Below are 21,671 nucleotides of genomic sequence, written 5' to 3'. Positions count from 1 at the left end.
CACAGTACTTAACTCCAACACATCAAAACTAGCATCTGGTTTAGTCTGAGTGCACAACCAGTTCAACTGACCAATCAAGCTTCGCAATTGCTCTGTCTCTTCTTTAGATGTAACATGATGGGCTGAATTTTATGAGCCCCCCGAGCCAGGTTTGGAGGCGGGGGGACCCATAGAATTGCAATGGCAGACGGGGTGGGGGGGGGGGGGGGGTGGGTGGTGGATGGCCCATCACCTCCCTATTGCAATGCAATTTTGTCGGGGGTGGGATAGGCCGAAGGTGGCCTTCCCGCCCAGAGCCCAATTGAAGCCCTTAAATAGCCTATTAACAGCTTGGGTCGAAGGCCTCTTGCAGTACTGGCAGTGGCCACCACTCCCAGTGGTGCTGCCAAGAGTGCTGAGCTGCCAGACCTGTAATTGGCCAGCAGCTCTTGGAGGCAGGATCCCTGTCTTTAAAGGGATGGGGATTCCTGAGCCAGGCTGTTAATTGGCTTGGTGGTGTAGAATCGCTCTGGGGGGTGGTCGGGAGGGTTCCAGCTGGCCAAGGTGAGAGTCCCCCCCTGCCTTTTCAGCCTGGCGCTGGGAGCCAACTGTGGGCAAAAAATTCAGTCCAATCTTTCTGTGATGACCAAGCAAGATTAACCAGAATGGCTGTAGCACTCTCTAAATAGGATTGTTGATTTAAGGCTATTCCAGACCTACTCTACTTAATATCTAAACCAATATATTTAAAAGCTCCACAAGCCTGACTCCAAATCTTAAATTCTACTCTGATCTATTAATTGTGTCATGGTCCTGTAGTTTTTTTTCAGAATATGCAGTTTGCCTTTAAGGCTTGCAAGGGATCAGTATTGCTTTAAGAGCTGGCAAGCCTCAGGAGTTATAGGAAGGTGCATTTTCATTGTCTTAGAAACATCCATTTGGAGACTACGATTCAAAGGGTGCATTCTCGTTACCATAGATATAGCCACTGGGAGTGAGTTTCATGTGATACATTTGTTACAATTCAGTTTTGAACTGGCTGTTAGTGGAAGACAGTTTGTCTAACAGAACACACAGACACAGAGGACAGCTGGTGTTAGCACATGGAAAAAGAGCTCTCCATCATTTAAACTGAAGGAATAAGATTTTTGTCTGTTTATTATTATCTCTCAAAATTCTAAGAAAAAGTCAAACCAAAACAGAGATCTCTGGTAATTTAAATTGAAGAAAGGGAAGTTAGACTGTGACAATCTTTTATCCCTCAAAAACTCTAAAGTCAGATTGATTCTGTTGAAAGTGTTTGCAAGTCATTAATTGTTGAAATTCGCTGGAGAAGGAAACCAACATCCTGTGAGGACTTCGAGCAACATCTTATGAGGACTTCAAGCAACATTGGACTGTAAATTTGCAATGACTCTAACTTTTTCTATTTTAAATGTTGTTTATATCTTCATAGTGTTTAGGAATTTAGTTCTTCTAATTAAAGAATTAATCTGTTGATTTAAAGACACCTGGTTTGGTTAGCCTCATTCGGGGGTTAATAGATGGTACAATTTGGCTGGGTCTTTCTTTAATTTGGAATGTTTTAAATGATATGTTAGCTGATCTGTGGAGCGACGGGATTGAATTAACAGTGCATTGGTTCCATCACAATCAGAATCGTATATTTTGATTGAGGGCTTTGACAGGAGCGATCGGTCGGAACAATAGCACATTTCTCAAATTCCACAGTACCACCCCATAAGAAATCAGATGCCAGAAAGTCTCCCTTTATGATACGAAAAAAACATTACAGGATCTGCTTTTAGTTGAACATAGCCTGTTTTCATCAAAACAGATCTCACTGAGAAATACCATACACTGGAGGCATCATTCAGGCCATGGAGACATCTGTTTAGTTTCCATAGTTTCCCTTCTGCATCTGCTGCCTCTTTGGGTGGTTTCAGAAACACTTCGATCTAAAAAGTATCACCCTGCAGAAATGCAGCTTGATCTATGCTCCCATAAATATGTGGCCAAAAGAGTTAAAAGAATTTTCAAGATTACTTTTCCAGCTGTGGGAGAGTCCACTCTAACATCCGTATCACCCAGTTGCTCTTCAAAACCCCTAGCAACTAGCCTTGATTTAGTCTTATAAGTCCCACCTGCAAGGACTTTTTCAGTACAAATTCATCCATGTAACAAGGTTGGCCGCCCCTTATCTGGTACCTCAGAATAAACACCAAACTCTCTCCAACTATCTAATTCCTTTTGTTTTGCCTCTCATTAGTTCATCCTCAAGTTTATTGGCAGCCACCAAAATTTCATCGTCATGAGTACTTCTGCTTCTAGTTCTAGTGTGAGACTGTTCTGTAGCCCTCTTTTCATTGTGTAATCTGTTCAAGCTATGGCCTCTACATGCACTTTGATGTCTTTTGGGACTACTACTGTAAGACCTCTCTCCCGCATTATCAGAGGCTCTTTTTCCAATATGCAATCATTTTCTGATGCAAGAGTCACTTCCAGACCCACTATTACAACCGCGCTTTCTTATTCTCCACTCTTTCACCCCATTCTGCCAGTCCATGAACCTTGCTTCCTAACCATCATCCTGGACATTCAACCAATATTTAAACTTGCCTGTAGATTTTCCTGCACATCCCTCCATTCATTAGAGCCCTCTGGAATATATGTCACCCAAGAAACCACTCTGGGCAATTGGATGCAATAGCTCTGTCCTGTGTGCCATGATTGCTCACATTACCACTATCAAACCCTAGATTTACTGTATTTTGTTCCTTAGGACCTTCATCACAAAAAACATGAGTATTTGAGGTACAAGGTGCCTCGTTTCCTTTTATCAGCTGCTCAGATTCTGAGATTTTGTAATTAATCATGAGGAATGAACCTGATCAGTTTGATTATATTTGATAACTACTGTCCTACTGTCATGACGTATTACCTTACCAGGGCCTTTTCATTCCATATGGCCCTCTCTTTTATAATACATCAAATCTCTTGAATTAAATTCTCTCTCAGAAGGCTTTATACGATGCCTCAGAGCTCTCCAAATTTTCTCCAAGACCTCAGCCTTGATGAAAGCCCATCTCCCTGCATGTAAAGCATTCAAATATACAGAAAAAGTCGAACTAATTATAGTCCCTTCTAGAGCAGGAGGATCATCACATACCACAGAAGGCAATTTGGAATTTCACCCATAGACCAATTGATAGGGACTATATTCTCCAACCATCTGAAGTGAATTCTTTGCATGAACCACCATACCAGGACGGTAGTCAACTTGCAGTTTGGTTGGTCATTGCAGCATTTAATCGATCACCACATGATTCCTTTCAGAGTCCATTGCTGAAATGACTTTCAACTGTGGTATTCATGACCATAATGTTAATGTTTTTACAAATGTCTCTGAACTCGTCATTGGCTAATTCCCCTCCATTATCAGTCAGAAAATTAGCTGGTGCCCCAAGCCATTTTTCCATGATTTTGTCTATAATCATCCTTTTGTCCTTGCTGTGTATTATTGTAGAAAAATTAAATTTGGTTGCCTGGTCCATAAAGTGTCGAAGAAAAATATTTCTGTCTTTGTCTCATACCTTTTGATCCATGGCAATTACCTTGATAAAGTCATATGGAAGGCTTACAATAGGACATGGCAGCTTTTTACAGATTTCACACTTTCACATCGGAGCGTTAGAACATGGAATGATTTAATAATGTGGCTGCTAAAATTAAAAGGGGAAAGGGCAGACAAATGAGGTGGCCTCCTTCTGTGCTGTAATTTCTATTATTTTATGATCCTTTAAAATGAAAATCTTGCATATGGTCAGTCAGGTTTAATGTGTGATAAAAACAGAACATGCTGGAAACACACAGTTAGCATCTGTGGAGAAAACTAGGTGCTAAATGGCAGTACATTTGTTTTTTTGATGTGCTACTAAACTGTTTAAAGTGCATTCTGAAAAATGTGTTGAGAAGTGAACGTATAAATACCAGCAGGTGCTATATTTCACTAGTCCCATGTATTTTCTCACTCTGGGTCTCTGTATAAAAGCAGGAGCCCAACACACATACAGGGAATGGCATGCTAGTCATAACGTAATAGTGGGAGAACCATATGTAAGTGTTGCTCCCTTGAAACTGGATGCTTTGTTAGCACAAACATTTAAAGCACCAGAAACAGACATGTAAACTTGGAGATTAGCATTTGTGATAGTAGTGGACAAATGCGTAATGCATTTATATGACATTCCCCTGTCCACTGTATTTATAGGGTTATTAACCCATTTAAAATAAATGGGTTAATACCTGCATTAATGCAGGGGCAGAGAGTTGTCATTGGAACATATTGATATCAGTGGATAAACATTCAATGACACTAATTATCAGCCTGAGACCACACCCTCCAGCATTCTTAAAAAAGCCATAGGGAACCCATTAAAAAAATGTGCTAAAGCCTTAAATAAATAGATGATATTTTTAAATAAACGAGAAGCACCCTGTGAAATAAAATGCAAAGAATTGACGGAGCAACCCTACCAACCCCCACCTCCACCACACAAAATAGTTTAAAAAACACATGGGGTAGCCACATAGAAAAGAGATATATGTAACTTGAATTGCTCTTACTGGATTTAACTTGAAGTTCCAAACAGCTTCAGCACTTAGATCTGCCCTTAAGTGGTGGTGACAGAGGGCCAGAGTTTGCAGTAGCAGGGTATGTGATGGCATTTGCTCTTATTTGGACTTGCCTCTGCATCCTTTATCTCAAACTATGTTGCTGACAATGTGAATTGATAACGGCGCAGCAAGGGAAACAGGGCATCTGGGATTTCAATAAACAGGACATCTCCCTAACCAATCAGATGACAGGATTGGGAAATAAATTGCAGAAACACTGAGAAGGAAGGTAATTTAAAGGAGGTGAATTCAATGTGAAACCAGGTACAGAAAGATAAGTGAAGAGATGGATAGAAGATTTGGATTAAACGCAAGAGGAAAGGGAGCCAGAAAGGACAAGTAAGAAAAAAATGTTGATTTTAAATTTGAAATTTTTAAAATCTCCGAAAACAATTGACAACTTGAAGGAATGAGACTCCACACTGATAATAGTTAATTTTCGGTGCCAGAGGGGTTGATTGTCAGTAATTAATACTTAGTGTTAAAAGGGTACTTATGCTTGTAAATACTAGCCTAAATATCTGCAGTAGCTTTAGTTCATATCAACTGCACTAATACAGCAACATCATCACATAAACGCATGTCAATGGTGAGGCAGATAACAAAATGCTGTTTTCACGAATTTAACAGTAGAATAGCACTACTCAAACAGCAACTTTTGATATTGGCATTTAACCGAGCATCTTCCCTCACTTGGAGCTGCTGTAGCATTTCTACATAAATAACGTTGAGTAAAATCTGGCTGTCAAGAGTTTATTACTTTAAATCAGTTTTGAACAGTTATGAAATTTGAATATCAGGTGTAATTGGTCTTCTGATAATTATTGGGTTGCTAATTATGTTATTCCAGGCATTTTTGCATGAGTATCTTATGATTAGGAAATAAAATTGACTTCTAACTAAATTGATTATTGTGTCCTTCAATATTATTTGCTTGTTTTCTAATTTTTTGAAATGCCCATCCAATTCTTGAACATTATTTTAGGTTTACTTCTACATATTAACCAGAAATCATCATAATATTGCTGAGGAAATATTAAAAAGACCTTTCAGATTTACTGAGTCACTTAAAAGACCTTCACACCTTGAAAATGTAACCTTGATTTGAGGGTTGCAATTTAGTGTTCTCACTGCACAATTTCCAAACAACCCACACACTGTTCGTGTTCTGATTAGAAAAGAAATCAGCTGTAGGGAATGGATTCTGAATAGTAAACACGTTAAAAATTTTGGAACTATGCATTTCAGGGTTTCCTTCATAATTTGTTTTCTATTTGTTTATTTATTTGGATATTAAATTAAGTTGCAGGAGTAATATGCATTTAAAAAAAAAATAAGCATGCTGTGCTTTGTGGATAATCTTTCGTAAAATAATTTCTATTTTTACTTTTTAGAGTTGCTTTGGAGCAACTGCCGGCGTGACAACACTGTCTCAATTTCTCTGCTCCCCTCACTCCAACCTGTCTCCCTCTGAACTCGCTGCACTCCGGTCTCTCAGGTCTCACCGTGACATTGTGATCAAAGCTGTTGACAAGGGTGGTGCTGTTGTTGTCTGACCTCTACTGTCAGACACTTTTTCCTACCTATCCCTGGGCCATAATCCCACCACCGAATATCAAGCCACTGTCTCCAGGGCGGTCACTGACCTCATCTCCTCTGGAGATCTTCCCTCTACAGCTTTCCACCTCATTGCCCCACAACCTCAAACAGCCCACTTGTACCTCCTTCCCAAAATCCACCAACAGGACTGTACCAGTAGACCCATCGTTCCAGCCTGTTCCTACCGCACTGAACTTATTTCCTTCGATCTTGACTCTATTTTTCTCCCCTTGACCAGTCCCTTCCCACCGACATATGCGACTCTTCTGACACCTTACACCATTTCGACAATTTCCAGTTTCCTGGCCCTAACCACCTCCTCGTCACTACGCACATCCAATCTGTCTACACCTCCATCCCCCACCAGGATGGTCTGAGGGGTCTCTGTTTCTTACTTGAACAGAGGTCCAATCATTCCCCATCCACCACCATCCTCCTCCGCCAAGCTGAACTTGTTCTCACATTGAATAACTTCTCCTTCAACTTCACTCACTTCCTCCAAATAAAAGGTGTTGCCATCTGCATGGGTCCAAGCTACTTCTGCCTTATTGTGCAGTATTTCGAACATTTCTTGTTCCAATCCTACTCAGGCCCCCTCCCCCAACTCTCCTTCTGGTACATTGATGACTATATTGGTGCCGTTTCCTGCTTTCAGCCCAAACTGGAAAACTTCATCAACTTTGCTTCCAATTTCCACCCTTCTCTCACCTTCACAAGGGCCATCTCTGACACTTCCCTTCCCTTCCTCGACTTCTCTGTCGCTATTTCTGGGGATAGACTGTCTGCTAATATTCATTGTAAGCCCACTGACTCCCACAGCTACTTCTACTACACTTCCTCACATCCTGCCTCCTGTAAGAACTCCATTCCATTCTCCCAGTTTCTCTATCTCCGTTGCATCCATTCCGATGATGCAACCTTCCGCAACAGTACTTCTGGAATGTCTTCCTTTTTCCTCAACTGAGGATTCCCCCCCACTGTGGTTGACAGGGCCCTCGACCGTGTCCGACCCATTTCCTGCACTTCTGCCATCACCCCTTCCCCTTCTTCTCAGAACCGTGACAGGGTTCCCCTTGTTCTCACTTTCCACCCCACCAGCCTCCACTTCCAAAGGATCATCCTCCATCATTTCCACCATCTCCAGCGTCATGCCACCAAGCACATCTTCCCTCCCTTCCCCTGTCAGCATTCCGAAGGGATAATTCCATCCATGACACCCTGGTCCACTCCTCATCACCGACACCTCGTCCCCTTCCCACGGCACGTTCACAAGCAATCGCAGGAGTTGTAACACCTGCCCTTTTACCTCCTTTTTTCTCACCATCCAAGGCCCCAAATACTCCTTCCAGATGAAGCAGCAATTTACTTGTACTTCTTTCAATTTAGTATACTGTATTCGCTCTCACAACGTGGACATCTCCACATTGGGGAGACCAAACGCAGATTGGGTGACCGCTTTGAGCAACACCTCTGCTCAGTCCACAAGCCTGACCCCAAGCTTGCGGTTGCTTGCCATTTTAATCCACCACCCTGCTCTCATGCCCACATTTCTGTCCTCAGCCTGCTGCACTGTTTCTGCAAACCTCAAAGCAAGCTCGAGGAACAGCACCTCATCTTCCGATTAGGCATTTTACAGCCCTCAGGACTCAACATTGAGTTCAATAACTTCAGACCATGACCACCATTTTGATTGTTTGTGTCTTAAACTTGTTTTACGTGTTTTTGCTTTTGGACAGAGTTGTTCATTATTCTGCCATTAACACTTTCTCAGGACAAATGTTACTACTCCCTTTGCCTTTTGTTCCATGACATCCTTCTCATTTAGTCTCTCCTGTCCTCTGTCCTATCACAGACTTTGCCTTTTGTTGTTCTTCCCCATTCCCCCTTTCACTTTCTCAAAGCCTATTACATTTCTAACCTTTGCCAGTTCTGATGAAAGGTCACAGACCTGAAACATTAACTCTGTTTGTCTCTTCAGAGATGCTGCCCGACCTGTTGAGTATTTCCAACACTTTCTGTTTTTATTTTGGTCCTGATTCCCTCTGACTTGTTGTACTTAAATATCATCAATTGAACACTAGAGGGCCCACTAAAGGGAGGAACCATACAGTTAAAATAGATCTCCTCTTGATAATCGTTGCTCTAACCAGCAAGGGCTGATCTTGAATGAACTGAATAAAGCAAACTATTACATTACTGAGTCAATTGAATGTTTAATAACATTAGAAAAATTCCAGCATAGGTCAGGGTGAGGTGTTTAGTGTGCCCGACAGCCCCACAGCTTCCCATAGCAACATCAGAAGAGATGATAGGACTGGGGAGATGATACCACCTGCTGGTTACATCTCCTCTGCCTCCAGTCCAATCACTGTCCTCCCAATAGATAATTAGAATAAGAGTCACCACATCATTGCCTAAATGTGGAATAGAGGCACAGAATAATTGCATATTAAGGATAGTAAACTGTCGTAATAAAAACAAGAAATGCTGGAAATACTCAGCAAGACTGGCAGCATCTGTGGAAAGAGAAGCAGAGTTAATGTTTCAGGTCGGTGACCCTTCATCAGAACTGACAAATATTAGAAATGTAAAAGGTTTTAAAGCAAGTAAAGTAAGGGTGGGGCAAGAGATAACAAAAGGGGTGTTGGTAGGACAAGGTCACAGAGAATAACTGACCAGAAGGTCATGGAGCAAAGGCAAACAGTATGTTAATGGTGTGGTGAAAGACAAAGTGTTAGTACAGATAGGTGTTAACGGACTGAAAAATGAACAGCCCTGGCTCCAAGCACAAACATGAAAAAAGTGGGTAGGCACAGTAGAAACAAACTAAAATAAAATAAACAAAGAAAAAAGAAAAAAAAGAGAACTAAAACTAAAAATAAAAAAGGGGGGCCCGTCATGCTCTGAAATTATTGAACTGAATGTTCAGTCCGGCAGGCTGTAGTGTGCCTAATCGGTAAATGAGGTGCTGTTCCTTGAGCTTGCTTTGATGTTCACTGGAACACTGCAGCAATCCCAGGACAGAAATGTGGGCATGAAAGCAGTGGAGGGGGTGGGGAGGTGTTGAAATGGCAAGCAACTGGAAGCTCGGGTCATGCTTTCGGACTGAGCGGAGGCATTCCGCAAAGCGGTCACTCAATCTGCATTTGGCCTCCCCATGTAGAGGAAACCACATTGTGAGCAACGAATACAGTATACTAATTTGTAAGAAGTACATGTAAATGGCTGCTTCACCTGAAAGGAGTGTTTGGGGCCTTGGATTGTGAGGAGAGAGGAGGTAAACGTGCAGGTATTACACCTCCTGTGATTGCAGGGGAAGGTGCCATGGGAAGGGGACGAGGTGGTGGGGGTAATGGAGGAGTGGGACCAGGGTGTCGCGGACGGAACGATCCCTTCGGAATGCTGACGGGGAAGGGAGGCGAAGATGCTTTTGATAATGACATCACGCTGGAGGTGATGGAAATGGCAGAGGATGATCCTTTGGATCTGGAGGCTGATGGGGTGAAAAGTGAGGACAAGGGGAACCCTGTCGTTGTTCTGGGAGGGAGGGGAAGGGGTGAGGGTAGAGGTGCGGGAAATGGGCCAGACACAGTTGAGGGCCCGGTCAACCATAGTGGGGGTGAATTGTCAGTTGAGAAAAAAGGAAGACATATCAGAAGCGCTGTCATGGAAGGTAGCATCATCGGAGCAGATGCATCGGAGACGGAGGAACTGGGAGAATAGAATGGAGTACATACAGGAGGCAGGGTGCAAAAACTACAAAGTAGGTTTAGTTTTTCATACTTTGCCAGAGAATATTAGTGACAGGGCTGTAATGTTCTATGATCATTTTAATTGAGTTACCATTAAACGCTCAACATGCCTCAACATGTTCAATAGAGCAAATAAGACAGTTTCTCTAATTATGTCAACTTGTGGTTTAAAAGAAAATTAGTGAAATTAAATTATACATTAATGTTCAATATTAGCATGTGCATGTCATAGTTGAGTCAGCCATTTTAGGGAGAAATTAACACATTTAAAATAAGTGGGTAACAGTCTCTGTTAAAAGAGGAATGTCGTTTGAATCTAAGGAGCATCTTTCACAATTAAATACAGGGGTCAATCATAGCGTGGTGCAAATGGTTACAAGGAAATAAAGATTTGAATTTTAATTTCATTACTACAGGATGACCTGAAGCACTTCAAAATTAAACTACTTTTGAAGTGTAGTCACTCCTGCAATGTAGGAAACAAGTAGCCAATTTGTGCACTGCAAGCTCCCACAAGCAGTGATAAAATGAATGGCCAGATCACCTGCTTTTGTTGAGGGATATAGATATTAGCCAGGACACTGGGAAAACTACTTTCCTCTTTGTAGAATAGTGCCATGGGATCGTTTATCTCCACCAGAGAGGGCAGACAGATCCTCAGTTTAACTTCTCATCCAAAAGACAGCACCTCTGACAGTACAGCACTCCTTCAGTACTGCATTGGAGAGTCAGCCTAGATTATGTGCTCAAGTCTCAGGAGTGTGTCTTGAAGACGCAATTTTCCGACTCAAAGGTAAGAACGCGAGGACTGAGCTACAGTTGACAGACATTTTGCCACTCCATAGGACTATCACACCAAGTCAGAAATCTGGGTACCCTGGCTGATGATCACCCTGGCATGTCTTCTTTCAGGTTGAGACACTGAATATATGGTATATTGTGATTTCAGTACTTCAAGCATACATCAGATAAATTGCTCCGGTCTCCCTTCACCAAACATCAAAGTTCTAAAGCTAGAAAGCGCACCCAAACTAACATAGGTGAAAGGACTATAAGCCATTTTCAGCAATCCTGTGGAGCATGGATGGCTGCCATTTGGATTTGCTCACTGCATTCTCATTCGTATGTGTAAACCTCCTGAATTTTTCCAGGTCTGAACAGCTGTAAGAGAATCTAGTTCAAACCATGAAAGTTCCCAGATAATTGAGCCACAAAAACCTTCTAAGCCAAAAGCCATAAACTAATTAAGGTTATAAAAGATTCTAAGTATGTACTCCAGAAAGGACAGTGTTCATACTACATATATTTCTCACTGATGTGAGAAGCCATTATCCCTGGTTCTGTACTGACCAACGTCTATGAAGGCAGTTTATCTTGATCGTTGCCAGGTGTGGGGTCAGGATATCCAGATATGGTTGGCAATAAAATGGTGGATGAAGACTGGCCAGCTCCGGTACCTGCTGAACTCCCTGACAAGCCTTCTTTCATTTCGTATCACATCAACCATAAAATACTGGGGTAAATTTTTGTCTTTACCACTGATAGAGTAGAATGCCCACCTGTTATAAAACCTGTTTCATTCTCCAGATAACTAACCATGTGATGATGATGATGAAAATGTGTTTAAAAAGAACCCCATCATTCATTTTAATTTAATTTAGCGACCACCACAACATTTTGTAGCTTGCACTTGGATGCATCGTTGCTTCCTGAGCTCCTGTGAATGTTTGTACCATTGGAGTTTCTTTTCACATCCATTCTCTTTTTCCGCTCTTCCTGTTCTGTTAAATGCTTCAAGCACAGCTGGTATCAAGCTGCTGAACCTAATATCCTAGTTGCCTACTCTTGCTTCCACCTAAACACTTCCTACTTCTTCTGAAACAAAAATAATAGAGAAAAAGACAACATTTTGCCCAAAGCACAGTAATAAAAGACACTGAAAAATGAAAATAAAAAACTCATACAAAAGAGCCTTTGGTCCTTGAAGAGCAGCATCATGCATGGAGCTTATCTTTATGACCACACCAGATGGATGAGCAAAGCACATACAGTGATTCTGTTCGAAACCAACAGGAAATCACTCTGTGCCATATTTACATGCATCTAAATTGATTCGAGTATTTAAATTAAGCATTCACACATTTTGTCAGTGTTACAGTAATAATGTGGGATCCAGTGAATGAGATTAACCACCCAATTTACTTTCACTCAATGAGATGGATGGTTTGCCACCTGTCGTGTGATTATGTCCCAGTGAGATACCTTGTTGGTGGTACTTTAACAATTAATTTTCTTTATCAAATGAGGATAGATTAGCTTGCTTAGTCTTTCTTGAGAACTGAATGATTTGTAGCCAGGAATCACTTTTATTGTCCTTCTCTGAGCACATTCCACTGCCAGAATTGGACAGAACAGCATGGGTTACCTGCCCAGTGACACTATATTGATGTACAAATGGGGAATTTCCTCTATGTGCTGAGATGAATTTAAAAAGTACAAGTTTACAATTTCATGACAGCTAGTGTACAAAAGAACCCTTCACCATGCTTAATCTTGCATGCAAATTATCTTTCAACAGAAATCAGCACAAAGGTACTGCTAGATACTGCAATATACTAAAGAGCTGAATTTCTATGGGGCTCTCATGGTCATCTGCCCTAACTTCAGCAGATCTGCAGAAACACCAGAGAAATTGCATGAACTCCAATAATGGTTTCTTTTTCAGTAAAGTCGTTCCCTCCTGTCACATGACAAGAGTGAGGATTTTGACTTTCTGAGCAACCCCCTCTTCCTAGTGGGTTGATGCATAAACAACACAATACAACGGAATGACTTAGCAAGGAGTAAGAGTGAGAGTAACATTTTAGGAAACAATTTTCAACTCACATGAAGTTTTTCAGTAAAATTATTGATAGCAGTCATTTGGCAGCAACAACCTCATCATCCAGCCTACCCCATCCAGCCCACCCCCATCCAGTCAATACTTATTAAAAATTAGAATCATTCAAATCCTCTCTGGCACCCTCTGTTGAAAAGTTGATGGGTATAAATCGTTCTTTGAATTTCTATCACACGTACCGTAGGGCAGCTGTTTCCTGCCTTATCTTCCAGGAATCCAACCTGGCAAAGTTTCTTCTCATTCCGCAACCAATATTCCGCAGAGTCCAATAAGCTATTACTGCACAGGACCTGTTGAAAGAGAAAATCAATTTATCTCTTTGCTTCAATCTGCAGATTTGTTTTACCATCAGCAAATGTGTTTTTATATAAATATATTATCATTCAAGGCTGCTGCCCATTAGTACGATTTTTATTTCAATTGCAGGAAAAGGGGCAAAAAAGATTTGCAACATAAAAAGGTTGCTGAGCTGCAGGCACAAGTCACCACTTGGGACTATGGCACAGTGGCAATAACAGATCTAGCACAAAGAAGGGGAGGATTGGGAATTTAGTATTCCTAGTTACAAGGTATTCAGGAAAGATAGAGAAGGAAAAAAAAATGAGGGGGGCGGGGTGACACTGGAAATGGATGGTGTAATTGAGGGAAATATATTTGGTTAGAATTAAGGAACAATAATAGGAAGAAGATAGAGGAGTACATTTGCAAACAAATACAGATTGTAAGAGCTATAGAGTAATGATAATGGGAGCCTTCAATTATCCTAATGTAGACTGGGATAGTAATAGTATAAGGGACAAAGCAGGGAGGAATTCTGAATATCTGTACAAGAGATCAGTGTATTTCCAACACAATGAGGAAGAAAGCAGTTCTGGATCTAGTTCTGGGGAATGACATGGGGTAAGTGGAGCATTTTTCAGCAGGGGAGCATTTGGGAAACAGTGATCATAATATCATCAGGTTTATAACAGTTATGGAAAAGGACAAAGAATAATTAAGCATAAAAATACTTAACTGGAGGAGGGCTAATTTCAGTGATTTGAAAAGTGATCTGGCCCAGGTGGATAGGAATCAAACATTAATAGGCAAAACAATAATTGTAACAGTAATTGAACCTACAAAGAGGAGATGGCTTGGATACAAAATAGACACATTCCCATGACAGGGAAAGGAAGGGCATCCAAAGCTAGAGCTCCCTGGATGAAGTAAAATATACATATTAAAAAGGAGGTTTATGACAAATGTAAGGTTCATAATACAGTAGAGAACCAATACAGAAAGTACAGAGGAGATCCAAAAATGGAGATACGAAGGCCAAAGAGAAAGTATGAGAATCGCAGCTAACATGAAAGGAAATCCAAAAATCCTTTATAAACATATACATAGTAAAAGAGTAGTCAAAGGAAGGTGTTGGTGGGGTGATTTGGGACCAAAAGGGAGATCTTCTTATGGAAGCAAAGGGCATGGCTGAGGTACTGAATGAATACTCTGCATCTGTCCTCACCAGAGAAGAGGATACTACCTATGTCACAGTGAAGTAGGAGGTAGTTGAGATATTGGATAGGATAAAGTGGAGGTACTTAAAAGGTTGGTGGTACTCAAATTAGAAAAGCCACCTGGTCCAAATGGGATGCATCCTAGTTTACTGAAGGAATTAAGAGTGGAAATTGAGGAGGCCACAATCTTCCAAACCTCAGATATGGGAGAAGTGCCAGAAGACTGGATGATTGCAAATGTTATACCCCTTTTCAGTAAACAGAAGAGGAATAAACCCTGCAACTACAGGCCTGTCAGCCCAGTGTTGGTGGTGGGGAAACTTTTATAGTCAGTAACCAAGGACAAATTGTAATTTGGAAAAGTATGGGCTAATAAATGTTTAAGACAAATTATGTTGAATAACTTGATTGAGTTCTTTGATGAACTAATGGAGTGGGTTGAAGAGGAGAGTGGGTTGATGTTGTATATCTGGAATTTCAAAAGGCATTTGATATAGTATCACATAATGGACTTGTTAACAACAAAATTGGCAAGGGACAAAAATCAGAATGCAATGGTGAACATTGTTTTTCAGACTGGAGGGAAGCATACAATGGTGTTCCCCAGCAATCAATAATAGGACCACTGCTATTTTTGATACGTGCTAATGAACTGGACTTGGATATACAGGGCATAATTTCAAAGTTTGCAGATGACATGGAACTTGAAAATGCAATAAACAGTGAGGAGGATAGTAACAGACTTCAGGAGGACACAGACAGACTGGTGAAATGGGTAGACACACGGCAGATAAAATTTAATTCAGAGTGGTATGAAGTGACTCATTTTATTAGGCAGAATTTGGAGATGTAATATAAATTAAATGAGACAATTTAAAAAGGGGTGGAGGAAGAGAGTGACCTGAAGGTATATGTATTCAGGTCTTTGAAGGTGTTAGGACAAGTTCAGAGGGCTATCAAAAATGCACATGGGATCCAAGGCTTTATATGTAAAGGGATAGAGTATAAAAGCAAGCAAGTTATGCCAAACCTTTATAAATCATCAGTTAGACCTTAGCTGGAGTATTATGTTCAATTTTGGTCACCATGCTTTAGGAAGGATGTCAAGGCCTTAGACAGGGTGCAGAAGAGATTTACTAGAATGATACCAGGGATGAGGGACTTCTTCAGTTTTGTGGAGAGACTGGAGAAGCTGGGATTGTTCTCCTTAAAGCGGAAATGTTTAAGAGGAGGTTTGGTGGAGGAGTTCAAAATCATGAATGTTTTTGATGGAGTAAATATAGAGAAACTGTTTCCAGTGACAGACAAGTCAGTAACCAGAGGACACAGATTTAAGGTGATTGGCAAAAGAACCAGAGGCAACACGAGGAAACATTATTTTTACACAGCGAGTTACTGTGATCTGGAATACACTGCCTGAAAGGTTGATTGACGCAGAGTCAATAATAACATTCAAAAGGAAATAGAATAAATACTTGAAAGGACAAACATTACAGGGCTATGGAAAAAGAGCAATGAATTAGTTGGATAGCTCTATCAAAGAACTGATTCAGGCACGACGGGCCAAATGACCCCTCCTTCTGTTCTCCATCCTTCTATGATTCTAATGCCTAAATTTAACTCTAATTTACAGGGGTAGAAATTGTTTCTGGCCCTTTCTCAACTAAATAACTAACAGAGCTTATGGGAACATAGGAACAGGAGTAGGCCATTCAGCCCCTCGAGCCTGTCCCGCCATTCAATGAGATCATGGCTGATCCGCAGCCTAACTCCATATACCTGCCTTTGGCCCATATCCCTTAATACCTTTGCTTAACAAAAATCTATCTATCTCAGATTTAAAATTAACAACTGTTCTAGCTTCAACTGCTGTTTGTGGGAGACAGTTCCAAACCTCTACCACCCTTTGTGTGAAGAATTGCTTCCTAACATCTCTCCTGAACAGTCTGGTCCTAATTTTTAGACTATGCCCCCTAGTTTTAGAATCTCCAACCAGTGGAAATAGTTTATCTTTATCTAGCCTGTCTTTTCCTGTTAAAACCTTGAAGACTTCGATCAGATCACCCCTTAACCTTCTAAATTCTAGCAAAAACAGGCCTAATTTGTGTAATCTCTCCTCGTAACTTAACCCCTGTAGTCCGGGTACCATTCTTGTAAACCTACATTGCACTCCCTCCATATGCCCAACCAGGTGACTCAAGGCTCACCTGCATGGAGATGTACTGGAGAATACCTTCCTTTGAGTTTGAGAATAGTCTAATTTTTTAGCGACATTTTATTTTCGTGCTTCTGCTACAGGACAACATTTTGCTTTCCTGTTGCAGTGGCAGAAGGACACTTGTCATGCTGACGAGGCAAGGAGTTAATACGACTTGCATTTATATAGTACCTTTAACATAGGAAAACATGCAAAGGTGTTTCACTGAAGCCTAAGGAATAAATGGATTCCAAGCCAAAGAAGGAGTTATTAGGAGGCTTGAAGAAAAGGTTGGCCAAAGATGTGGATTTTAAGGAGGATCTAATAGAAGATGGAGGTATAGTGGTACTTGGATTTAGGGAGGGAAATGCAGAGCATGAAGCCTAGGTGATTGAAGGCACAGCTGCCAACAGTGGGGCAAAGGGATGGGGAATGCACAAGAGGCCAGAGCTGGAGGAAATGAGAGAGATTGGGGGGACTTCTAACTTTTTGACACACTGGAAGCGAGGGGGTCCAATAGCACGTGGAACACCTAGAAGTCGGGATTTCCCCGCACGCTACTGGCGGGTGGTAGGTGTCATGCAGGCCCCCACCTGCCAAGAATGAGGCATATTAATTTTGTCATATAAACATTGATTTTAAACTTGCTGGGAAGAGGAGAGGCCTGTTACAAGGGCTGCCAGACACTTAGCTGAAAAAACATTGGCATACTAACAAACAGTCCTTGTGGAGACAAAAGGACCATTCCCTGACACATTCAACCCACAATGGATTTTGATCACCAGACATTGAAGGTGTTAGGAAGAGCATTCCAGAGACTGCTAATGTGATACAATCTACAAAAGGCAGCACTGGTTAAACCAGTTGGTCACATGACTAACTGGCTGGTCCAGGGTTTTTTTGAACTAGCTAGAGTTTTTGAACTCAGGAAAGACTGTTTGCTCCTGGAGTGAGAAGACCTCTCCTGTCTGCTCCCATCTCTTTCTCACAAACCTCTAGACCCATTGAGGACACATGGACTTCAAGAGGGAAAAGTCTCCTCCATTGAACGAGGTTTACGAAGAATACTCGTCCCCAACGAAAAGCAAGACCTACCTACAATCAGGAACTCTACAGTGAGCTCGGAGAACAGTAACCAAAACCATCTTCAGATATTGCCTCAAACTTTTCCACTTTATTTCTTCTGCTCTTTTCTGTCTCTATCTGCATGTGTATCGCGTATGCATGCTAGCGTGGGCGTGTCGCAGAACCATAGGTGTTAACCAAATTAGAGTTTAAGTTTAATAAAGTTCAATCTTTTCTCTTTAAACCTAAGAAAACCTGTTTGGCTGGTTTCTTTGCCTTACAATTGGAAAGCAGTGAACAAGGATTCTCTAAGGGGGAGCTAAAAAAAATGGTGTGTTTAAAATTAAACCCTGTTACAGTAAGACCAGGTGAAGGCTGAGAGGGAACCCTAGACTCCTTTCTCACCTGGTCATAACAGAAATTTGGGGGTTACTGTCCTGGATTTTACCCACAGACAAATGAGGGAAATTGGAAGTGGGAAGTCAAATTGTTCGTAATCAAAAAGAGCAAAATTTCAATACAGGTTTTCTTGTGGTTGTGTGTGCTTGAATACTAACATGGCTGCAGCTGAAGCTAGTAGCTCCCCAAGCTAGAGTGAAGTAACTTGGGATAAGTTAAAAGCACTGTCTATGGAGGAACTGAGAAGAATGGCTGAGCAGTGTCCATGCCAAGGCTAGAAAGTTTGACCTCCCAAAACTAGTGGCTAACCATTTTTCCCTTGAATCTGAAGAAACAGAAACAGGGTTAGAAGTAGACTCTGACAGGGTATTGTTAGCAAAGATACAATTGGAATCTGAGGAAAGGGAAAAAGAGGGAGAAAAAAAGAGCCTTCCAGAAGGAACATGAAGAAAAAGAAAGACAGGAGCAGGAACGGGACAGAGAAAGAGAGAGACAGGAGAGAGAGAAAGAAAGAGTCTTCCAGAAGGAACGTGAAGAAAAAGAAAGAGAGAGAGACAGCAGAAAGAGAAAGAACCTTCCAGAAAGAATGCGAAGAAAGAGAGCTGAGATGACTTGAGTTATCTGGGGGGGGGGGGGAGGGGGTGACAGAGTAACTCCAGTGAAAGCATGGCTAATATGGAGGAGTGTAATTCAGGGTTGGGTACAGAATTGTTAAAACTATCTCAACTAATACCAAAATTCAATGAGGAAGATGTGGAAACATTTTTCTTTTAAGAAACTGGCAAAGCAGCTAAAATGGCCAGCTAAGACCTGGTCTCTTTTATTACAATGCAACCTAACCGGAAAAGCCGATGAGGTTTATTCCCTGTTGCCAGATGAGAGTTCATCAATTTATGAACTGACAAAATATGCTATCCTTGGGGCATATGAATTAGTACCTGAAGCCTATCGCCAAAAGTTTAGAACCCTCAAGAAGCAAGCTAATCAAACCTATCTGGAGTTTGAGAGAAGTAAGCAGCTGGCTTTCGACCAGTGGCTGAGGGTTCGTAAAGTACAGCTCAGCTATGAGAATCTCAGAGAAGTAATTCTGTTAGAAGAATTTAAAAACTCTCTCCCATTCTCCATAAAGACCCATGTAGTGGAGCAGTGGGTTCAGAGAGCCGGGCAAGAAGCCTTTCTGGATGATGAGTTTGCTTTAATTTATAAGTCAGTTTCCCAGGGGAATACCTTTCCGAGTCACCTCCACTAATCCGAAAAAGACAAAGGTGGGAATGTGATAGGAGCCCAAGCAGTCCTGGGAGAGAAAGAAAAGCAGGAGACACAAGGGGCCCTTCTCTAGCCAAAAAGGAAGGAGCTGTGAGCAGGAGTGAGACTTGGAGACCTGTGTGCTTCCATTGTAATAAGGCAGGTCATCCCAAAGCTGACTGCTGGAAACTAAAGGGAAAACCTGCAGGGTTGATTAGGGCACACCCACTCAGTGAAGAAGGGAACCTGATGGAAAGCACAGCAGAACAAGCTGTGGCTTTAACTGCAGTAACAGTAAGACCCAGGGAGCTTACTACTGCAAGTGCAGGAAAATTTAATAGGATTCCTGAAGGTTATCAGGGTTTTGTGTTTAAAGGGAAAGTAACTCGAGTGAAGCAAGCAAGCCCATAGTGATTCTCAGGGACACAGGGGCCACTAGATCCCTTTTACTGGGAAAAGGCCTGACCCTTCCCCCAAAGAGTGCAGTGAACACCAGAATGGTGGTGAATGGTATTGAAGGGCAGTGTATGCCTGTACCTGTACACCGGTGCAGCTGGAGTGCGACCTAGTTTCGGGACCGGTGACTGTAGGGATTGTCCCTAGTTTGACTGTGCACAGAGTTGACCTGCTCCTATGTAATGATCTGGCGGGGGTGAGGGTGGTAGCCCCCTCCCCCCCCATAGTGAAAGAAAGACCACAGGAGATCAGAGATTCAGGACAGTGGCAGGTGACGGTCCCCTACAGTTTCCTTGAATGTGTAATGAATCAGGCCATGATCAAACCAGCTCCCCCAGAGGAGACTGCATTGGCACTGCAGGCAGATGACCATGAGGGCTGTCGGTCCAAGACTTTCTTTAGGAGGTTAGGAGACTCAGGGTGTGAATTAAATAAATTTTTCCGAGGTGAGGCTCAGCGAATCAACCCGGTATTGCGAGAGTTAGCACAGGCTGCCCAGTCTGAAAGTGAAGCAGAGGGAGTCCCTGATTGCTACCATTTAAAGGATGAGGTACTGATGAGGAAGTGGAGTTCTCCTCACAGACCTGAGAGCAAGGAGAGGACAGTAGTTCACCAGTTAGTGGTGCCACAGGGGTACTGAAAAGAAATATTAAGAAGGGACCACGAGACTAGTGGCTGTACATGCCGGTATACCAAAGACCAAAGCCCACATAAGACAGCAGTTTGACTGGCCAAAACTCCACAAAGATGTGGCGGAGTACTGCAGGAGTTGCCACATGTGCCAGGTTGAGGGGAAACCCCTACCTACAGTGAAACCTGCACCCCTAAGTCCTGTACCAGTGTCAGGAGGACCCTCCAGCAGAGGGCTGGTGAACTGTAAGGCCCCTCCCCCAACGCAGAGAACAAAAGAGGACAGGCAGGCACAAGGCTGGCAAAATATTAGAAAGGGAAGGGGAAAAAGTGACCAAGAGGGCAGGTTAAAGGAAGTCTGGGAGGAATCTTGGATAGAAGCCCCTACTGGCCAATCAGCCAACCCCGAAAAATTTAAAAAGTTAGAGCACACATCCTCCTACGTAAATGCAGACATGAGAAGCACTCCACCAGAGTAGCTAACAGCATTTACAGGAACCTGCAGAAACAAAGAAAGACCTCTAGGGGGGCAGAGAAACCGTGAGGGTGATGCCTCACCTAGTCAAAGTGGGGAGTGCAGTAGCGTCTGCACAAATACCTGCAGGCAGGAGTGTCCCAGAGGACAAAGGGGAGATTAGCAAAAAATCCTCCCCCACAGTCCAAGAAAAAGAGAACTACTCATCCCATGAAGTCAAAAGCCTTTGCATGACTCAGCAAAGCATTGAAAGAGAGTTCAGGATAGACCTGCCCAATACTAGCTCTCCTGAGGGAAAAAATTCCAACTTAGGGCTAATTAAATCCCCCCTCCCCACTGCCTTTTTGCCGACCTCAACAAGAACAAAGAGCCTGGGCAGTCATGGAAATGGGCAAACTGAAGAAAAACTTCCCCAAAGAACCACAGGTTTATTGGGATGCCAAAAAGGGCAGTTTACAGCAACACTGCTTCCAAGAAAAGACAGGTAGTAATAAATCTTTGGATTTATGAATCAATATGAATGTCTGAGAGAGAGAGATGCATGCTTTTTCCTGTGTCTTATATTTTCTCTCTCGACTCTTTTTAATGAAATGCGCTTCAAAGCGCATTTCATTCCATTGGGTATGGAGGTGTCATGCAGGCCCCAACCTGCCAAGAATGAGGCATATTAATTTTGTCAAATGAACATTGATTTTAAACTTGCTGGGAAGAGAAGGCGGCCTATTACAAGGGTTGCCAGACACCTAGTTGAAAAACATTTGCATACTAACAGACAGTGCTTGTGGAGACAAAGGGACCATTC

General features: G+C 42.1%; 1 protein-coding gene across 6 annotated transcripts in view; it reads right to left on the bottom strand.

The window, feature by feature from the left end:
• The window catches only part of sphkap (SPHK1 interactor, AKAP domain containing), a 377,209-nt gene that overhangs the window by 109,459 nt on the left and 246,079 nt on the right, over nucleotides 1-21,671 (bottom strand). For all 6 annotated transcript variants that reach the window (XM_068042423.1, XM_068042424.1, XM_068042428.1 and 3 more), the window contains exon 3: nucleotides 13,086-13,196. In XM_068042423.1, coding sequence (XP_067898524.1) covers nucleotides 13,086-13,196 — 111 coding nt within the window. The remainder of the gene's footprint in view (nucleotides 1-13,085; nucleotides 13,197-21,671) is intronic.

Source organism: Heterodontus francisci, chromosome 11 (assembly GCF_036365525.1).
Source record: "Heterodontus francisci isolate sHetFra1 chromosome 11, sHetFra1.hap1, whole genome shotgun sequence".
NCBI lineage: Eukaryota > Metazoa > Chordata > Chondrichthyes > Heterodontiformes > Heterodontidae > Heterodontus > Heterodontus francisci.
Note: the sequence above shows the minus strand (reverse complement) of the source record. Positions and strands in the feature narration are given on the sequence as shown.